The sequence below is a fragment of the Alexandromys fortis genome, unplaced genomic scaffold, assembly GCF_014885135.2.
Source record: "Alexandromys fortis isolate MF-2015 unplaced genomic scaffold, M_Fortis_MF-2015_v1.1 scaffold_308, whole genome shotgun sequence".
NCBI classification, from domain to species: domain Eukaryota; kingdom Metazoa; phylum Chordata; class Mammalia; order Rodentia; family Cricetidae; genus Alexandromys; species Alexandromys fortis.
This window is the reverse complement of record NW_026068180.1, coordinates 144,681-152,554: the sequence shown is the minus strand read 5'-3', so window position 1 is coordinate 152,554 and position 7,874 is coordinate 144,681. Positions and strand designations below refer to the sequence as shown.

General features: G+C 43.0%; 1 protein-coding gene across 1 annotated transcript; it reads left to right on the top strand.

Moving 5' to 3' along the window:
• The first annotated feature begins 6,361 nt into the window (after window positions 1–6,361).
• On the top strand, window positions 6,362–7,187 carry Rer1 (retention in endoplasmic reticulum sorting receptor 1). Its single transcript, XM_050129109.1, has one exon. It carries the CDS (start codon window positions 6,508–6,510, stop codon window positions 6,982–6,984), a length of 477 nt encoding a protein of 158 aa, XP_049985066.1. The 5' UTR covers window positions 6,362–6,507; the 3' UTR covers window positions 6,985–7,187.
• Window positions 7,188–7,874: the final 687 nt, after the last annotated feature.

Sequence of the window (7,874 nt, the reverse complement as noted above, 5' to 3'; positions counted from 1 at the left end):
TCACAATCTTATGTAACTATAGTTCAAGGAGATCTAATGTCTTCTTCTGCCTCCATAGGCACAGCAGGCATGTGATGCACGGAAATACATGTAAGCAAAACACCTACACACATAAAACATTTACACACATATATTTGTATAAGTATGTGCTTCTATGTAAATCATGAAATAAGTTTTGATGTGAATGTAGAGAAATGGGAGCTCTTGCCCACGGGTGGTAAAAAGGTAAAAGGGGGCATCATCTGTGAAAAACAGCATGGCTAGTCTTTTTTAATTTTTTTCCCATTTTATTGAAAATAGATTTTTTCCCTCACATAATATATCCTGATTACGATTCTTCCTCCCTGTACTCCTCCTCCTCCAAGTTCTTCTTCACTTCCCCTCCCATTTAGATCTGCTCCTGTTCTGTCTTTCATTAGAAGACAAACAGGCTTCTAAGGGATAATAATATAAGAAAAATATAGTAAGATAAAAACATAACCTATTACATTAGCGTTGTGTGAAGAAAAAGAGACCCCCAAGAGAAAGGCTAAGTATCAGAGACTGACTCATTTGCATGCTCAGGAGTCACAAAAAGAAACCACTAACATGCTGGGCAGTGGTGGCCCTCACCTTTAATTCCAGCACTCAGGAGGCAGAGGCATGCAGACTGTGAGTTTGAGGCCATCCTGGTCTACAGAGTGAGTTACAAGACAGGCTCCAAAGCTACACAGAGAAATCTTGCTCAAAAACAAAACAGAACAAAAAACCAAAAAACAAAAAAAGAAAAGAAACCAGTAACATATGATGCCTTATTCAGATGATCTGGTACAGAGCCACGCAGGCCCTGTGCATGCTGCCTCAGACTCCGTGAGTTCATACAGCATGGCTTTTATTCAACACATTAAAATTAAAGTTAAAATGGCAGTCATGGTGGCACATGCCTTTAATCCCAGAACTCAGGAGACAGATACAGGCAGATCTCTGAGTTCTAAGACAGCCTGGTCTATAGAGTGAGTTCCAGGACAGTTGGAGTTACACAGAGAAACCCTGTATTAAACAAATAAAAGTATTAAAAATGATGATATGGTCAGGCAATTCCTCTTCTGTGTACATACCAAAAAGAACCGAGAGCAGAGGCACAAAGAGGTATCCTTATACATGCATTCATTGTCTGTCACTGTTGATGTTAGGTGAAATGTGGCCATAACTGGGTCTCTACTCAGTGCTGTGTGGTATAAACATACACCGGATCAATAGTCACCCATTTACAAAAGGGAGGGGGACTTCTGACCCTGTTACAATGTGACAAAACCTGAAGATGCCGCATTAAGTGAAATATGAATCACACTAGACAAGTACTGTAAGGTTTCATCCTTATACGATATCTAAAGTTTTCATTTTCAGAAAAAGGTGGAATGGTGGCTGCCTGGAGGTAGGAATGGGTGCAAATAGACCGAAATCAACTACTCAGAGGAAGTGTGAGAATCGAAGTTACAGTTTAAGTTTTAATTACTATGCTTTAGAGATCCACAAAAGAAAAATTCCTCTGAACTGCCAGCCCTTTGCCCAAGGTCGGATAGTTTCTGGAATGCTGGAAGCTGTTCTTTATGGGAGATAAAAAGACTTGTGGTTTCCACTCCCCTAAACTAGTTTGGTTGACCCAACTGCACCGGATGTACTTGATCGCATGAGGGTGGGAGGTTCAGTAGCAGGAAGAAAGTCAGGAGGTTTGCTTGCCCCTGATTGGACCTGATAGGAAATACATTAAGCCCCTGCAAATGACTGAGGGTCATTTTCTGGGAAACCAAAGATGAGCCTGGCTAGAGGGTCCATCAACCTGGTCAATATTTAATTAAAGCTTGCTTCGGCTTTAAACTGTGGTAGTGGTCTTTGAAAAGTTTCTGCACCCCAATGAGTCTCTCCGCCCACACAATAATGGAGATCAGAACAAATCAAACTGAATTAGAAAAAGCCCAGGTTTAATGGATACAAATGCTCCAGATGGCTTTCAGCCCCTCCCCGCCAGAGAGGAGAATAGAAAGGAAGACTGGAAAACCATGTGTTTGTTCTTGGTGGGGTGGGTTAAATACCCTTCGGGAGTGGTCTTGAGGATCTCTGGGGAGGGGTTATCATTTGGCAAGCTTTCTTGGGGGCGGAGTCTGGACTGAGGCAACACCCAGGGGACTGGGGCTTGTGGTGGAACTTCCACCCAAAAACATCCAGACTCTGGATATATGGATGCAAGGGGCTCTGGTGAGGCCTTCACCCAAACAGGCTTATGTTTGACTATTATACTTGGGGACCTCAGCCCAGCCCCTGGCACCCATCTTTGGAATGGAGCGGGAAGCTCCATTTCAAGCCCCCTCCCCTGGGAGTTGCCTTGGTCTGAACTCCAAGCGGTGACTCCTCCCCAGGGAGGGTCAGGACCACTCCTACAGGCTATTTAGGCTGCCCCCCCCCCCATGAACACGTGGTCTCTGGGTTTTGCATGGTCTCCCCTTCTTCCTCTTCCCCTTGCCATGCTTTCCCGGTGCCATCCGGTAGCACTGCATTAAACGTGGGCATCTTTTATTTGGTCTAATTTGGTCTGATTGATTTGCATCAGCGGGGAAATTCGACTAAGAAATATTCCTAACATTGACTAGTGGGATAAACAGAAGGAAGAGTGGAGACAGAGTTGCAAACCAAGATAGGAGCTTTGTGGAAAAAGAGCAAAATGACAGTAATAAGTCTTTATCAGTAATTTCTTTAAAATTAAACAAATCGCGGTTGTTAAGTTTAAATTCCTGGTTAATGGGAATCTGCCGCTGCTGATGTAATAAGCCAACCAAACCAAATTAATAAATCCTGGTATATTCTGAGCAAAGTATTCCTGGGTGGTCCCAGGGGAAGTTGGGGAGACTGAGAGGAGAAACCACGAGGTGGGGGCTTTTAATACCCTCAGGGATGAAGCCGCTGGTGGTGGGCTTCCTCGGGGGCAGAGTCTGCACTGAGGCAACTCCAGGCATGGGGGGCTTGGAATGGAACTTCCTCCTGAACATGCCAGACTCTTTGGATATATGGTGCCAGGGGCTGGGGTGATGCTTCCACCAGAATAACAATCACCAATTAGAAGCCACAGACCAGCATCCAACCGTTGGGTCCTCAGGCTCAGCAGCTGGAGAGGCTCGAAGACGGCTCCTCACCCCTTGCATTGCTAGGCCTGCATATTGAAAAGTACTCCCAGAAATTCTGTACAACACCTCCCACCCTCTTAGAAAGGCATAACAGGGCTCAGCCTGGAGACAGCCATTTCTGGTTCAACCTGTTTTGTCTTCAGAGAGAATGACTGCTCCCAACACCAAATTAGTTCAGAAGACCGGGCTGTGGGAACAACAGCTTTTCCACCTCCTTCTGGTTCAGTAAACAAATACTGACTATAGAAATTGCTTTGCTTCTCTGGATTTATTTTCTTCTCCTTCACTATTTATTATTTTACCCTGAGAGACTAGGAGTTAGATAGACAGATAGGGAGAGGGGCCATGACCAGGTAATACAGGTGTCGAATTTCCAAGATGCAACCTCTCTGGACTCTAGGGACCTCATGTGTCCTTCCCCTGTGATTTCTATTATCACTTCCTATTACCTAACTTGCTGTGGTCATGTGAAACATTAAAAAAAAAAAAAAAAAAGTACTTAGAGGCTGGTCTCGAGCTCAGAGATCCTCTTGCCTCTGTCTCCTGAGTGCTGGGATTAAAGACACACACCATCACGCCAGTCTAATTTATAGAAATTTAATTTATACATTTCATTTGGTAAGTGTGTTTGTTGATTTGAATAGGTATAGGCCCGATATACTCATGTGTTTAAATGCTTGGCCCATAGGAATTGGCACTATTAAGAAGTTGTTAGAGTGTCAGGACCAGCCAACTTGTTTGTACATTCCTGAAAAGGGGAGTGAGGATTGAGGAAAGAAATAGACAAGAGACAGAAGAGAGATTTCTGAGGGCATCCAGTGAATACTGTAACAGCCTCAAGTTTATTATTCATGGTGCTTATATACCCCAATCACAAGGGGAGAGCACAAGACTTTCATGATACAAAGAACAAGCAAGTGTAATTACCTCCTTACATCTCAAAACACCCAGTAACCATGCCCTAAGTCAAACATCCTTTTGTTAGGCTTTTGAGGAGCAAAACATTCAGAAGCCACACCTTTGGTCAAACAACCTGTTATTTGTCCTTAGAGAAGCAAGAAAGGGTTTGAACTCTCTGACCTTTAGTCAAGACAGAGCCTTACTGACAGAAGGGTGGGGGTGATGTGGGATTTCCCACTGTATGCTGTGAATACCACTGGTTAATAAAGAAGCTGCTTTGGGCCTATTGCAGCACAGAGTAGGGCCAGGTGGGAACTCTGAGCTGACAGAGGAGGAGAGAGTAGGCAGAGTCAAGGAGACACCATGTAACCACCACAGAAGACAAGCATTGGACAACAGACAGAACCTTACCAGTAAGCCACAATAACATGGCAATACAAGATTCATAGAAATGGGTTAATTTAGGATGTAAGAGCTAGCTAGCCAGGTAGTGGTGGTGCATGCCTTTATTCCCAGCTTTAATCTGCCTCGGAAGGCAGAGGCAGGCAGATCTCTGTGAGTTCGAGGCCAGCCTGGTCTACAAGAGCTAGTTCCAGGACAGGGTCCAAAGCTAGAGAGAAACCCTGTCTTGAAAAAAAACAAAAACAAAACAAAAAGATAGCTCGCTAGCAATATGCCTAAGTAATTGTCTGAGCAGTGTTTTAATTAATAATAATAATAATAATAAAAGATGGAATGGGTACAAAACTGTGGACTCTGACATTGTTGAAAGAGTGTCAGTGGGGAGGAGGGGGCTTTGAGGTCTCCTATGCTCAAGCTATGCCCGGTGTGATACACCGTCTCCTTCTGCTACCTGTGGATCAAGATGTAGAACTCTCAGCTCCTTCTCCAGCACCATGTTTGCCTGTACACTGCCATATTTCACACCATGATGATAATAGACTATACCTCTGAAAATGTAAACCAGCCCCAATTGAATGTTTGCCTTTATAAGAGTTTCCTTGGCTGTAGTGTCTTCTCACAGCAATAAAATCCTAACTAAGACAGTAAGTAAATCAAAAGTAATATCAGAAATGATATTAAAAATTATACTAGGAATATATTAAATGTACTTTATGGATACAAGCATTGGGTTACTTTAATCTTGGAATAATATGTGTATTATTACAAAACATAAGATTTGATGAATGACCTTACCTGCCTGAATATGTAACTGTCAACCATAAACAATTTTTCTTCACTTTTAGGACCTGATTTTCAAAATTTAAAATTACATTTCAGGTATACTTTCCTATTTAATAAAAAGATTTTCTATGGGAAGGTTGTTATAAAAATGTTCATCACCAAATTAGAAAACCCACAAAAATGGGTTAGAAACATACTAATAATGAATCACAAAGAAAAAATCTTTACAAATCTATTATTAGTAAGGAGATTAAACTAATTGCTAAAAAATGTGGGCAAAAAGGAAAAAAAAACCCGGAAATTCTTTAATCTTTCAGATGTCTTCACTGATAAATTCTGCCATACATTTGTGGAATAATAAATCAATATCAGTATTCTATAGACTCTTGGAAAATGTTGAAATGGAAGCACACCTTCTCTATTCTTTCGTTGAAGCCAGCAATACTTGGATATTAGACAAAGTTAGCATCATAAGAAAAAAAACTATGAACCAAAATTTCGAATGAGTACTGATACAAAAATATTTAGCCAAATACTACAAAATAAAATTCAACTGAATCATAAAAGACTGGAAAGATGGCTGCACAGTGGGTAAAAGCGTTTGTTGTTGCAGAGGACTTAAAACTTGGCTCCCAGCACCAACATGGTAGCTCGCAAACTCTAGTTCCAGTGGACTCAATGTCTTTATCTGACCTCCTTGAGCACCAGACATGTATGTGGTTCATAGATATACAGCAGAAAAAACTGTTATGTGGTACAGGAGGTCCTTCTGTTTGTGGAGAAGACAGAACAGAATTCTGGGAGGAAGAAAGCAGAGTCAGAGAGCCATCATGGAGCTGCCAGAGTCAGACGTGCTGAATCTTTCCCGGTAAGCCACTGCCACATGGCAATATACAGATTAATAGAAATGGGTTAAATCAAGATGTGAGAGTTAGCCAATAAGAGGCTAGAACTAATGGGCCAAGCAGTGATTTAATTAATACAATTTTTGTGTGGTTATTTCAGGGCTAAGCTAGCCCAGCGGCCAGGACAAACAAGCGGCCCCCTCCATGCAACAATTAGCGCCAACATGACGGACTAATGCACTTAAAAACCTGAGAGAGCATCTTGGCGGCTGGAGGCGGCGCCACAGGACGTAAAGGAAGTGCCTGGTGCAGCTTCCCGGATCCGGAGCCGAGCTCTGGAGGCCGCCCTGCCTGCCATCCTCCTTCCGCAGCCGTGAGGGAGACCTCGGCTCGGCTGCAGCGGAGCTGCGAGTTACAGAATGTCTGAAGGGGACAGTGTTGGAGACTCTGTCCATGGGAAGCCCTCAGTGGTGTACAGATTTTTCACACGGCTTGGACAGATTTATCACTCCTGGCTGGACAAGTCTACCCCCTACACAGCTGTCCAGTGGGTCGTGACACTGGGCCTGAGTTTTGTGTACATGATTAGAGTTTACCTGTTACAGGGTTGGTACGTTGTGACCTACGCCTTGGGGATTTGCCACCTAAACCTTTTCATAGCGTTCCTTTCTCCCAAAGTGGATCCTTCCTTGATGGAAGACTCAGATGACGGCCCTTCATTACCAACCAAACAGAAGGAGGAGTTTCGTCCCTTCATTAGAAGGCTTCCAGAATTCAAATTTTGGCATGCAGCTACAAAAGGCATTCTTGTGGCTCTGATCTGCACCTTCTTCGAGGCTTTCAACGTCCCCGTGTTCTGGCCGATCCTGGTGATGTACTTCATCATGCTTTTCTGATTCACAATGAAGAGGCAAATAAAGCACATGATTAAATACCGGAACACACCATTCACACACGGAAAGAGGAGATACAAAGGGAAGGAGGACGTGGGCAAGACATTTGCTAGTTAGAAGCCGGACTGAATCTGTCACGCGTGTTCAAGGACGGGTTTGAGCCATTGTAACAATGCCTTTTCTTCACATAAAGTCGTTGATTATGAAAAAAAAAAAAAACCTGAGAGAGCTTAATTTTAAACACAAAATACAGAGTTTAACACAGCTTTTTTGTTATTTGTTGGTAGCATGACATAGCTCCTTTAAGAGAGATTTTCCTGACTCAGCCACAGCAGAAAAAAAAAGTGACGGTTTTAAAAATACTGGCTTTCTGGGATGTACCAACAGCGTGACCTCTGACTCTTTTGTGAGACAGAGTATTTGGATGGGGTTTGTGAGCATATTGCTCAGGCTTGCTGATTGCAACTTGGACCAAGCTGTATGCCTGGAAGTGGGGCGGTGTGCGTGGCTCAGAGGCACAAGCAGCTCCGCCATGCTGGACTGAGCCGGGCAAGCAGGCACTGCTGTATTACCTCTGCAAAGACACAGCTTAAGTTTTTAAGAAGCACTTAGCGTTTTAAGAAGTGCTCCTGGACAGTAAAGAATTATAGATACAAAGTAGGAAAGATTCAGACATAAAAGACCTATAAATGAGTCACAGTTGGATAAATGTACATAGGCTTGGGAGAGAGAAGAAAAGAGTATAGAGAGTCATAAAATAAAATTAACGTTTTTTTAATATTTATTTATTATGTATATAACATTCTGCCTCCATGTATGCCCACAGCCAGAGGAGGGCGCCAGACCTCTTTACAGATGGTTGTGAGCCACCATGTAGTTGCTGGGAATTGAAC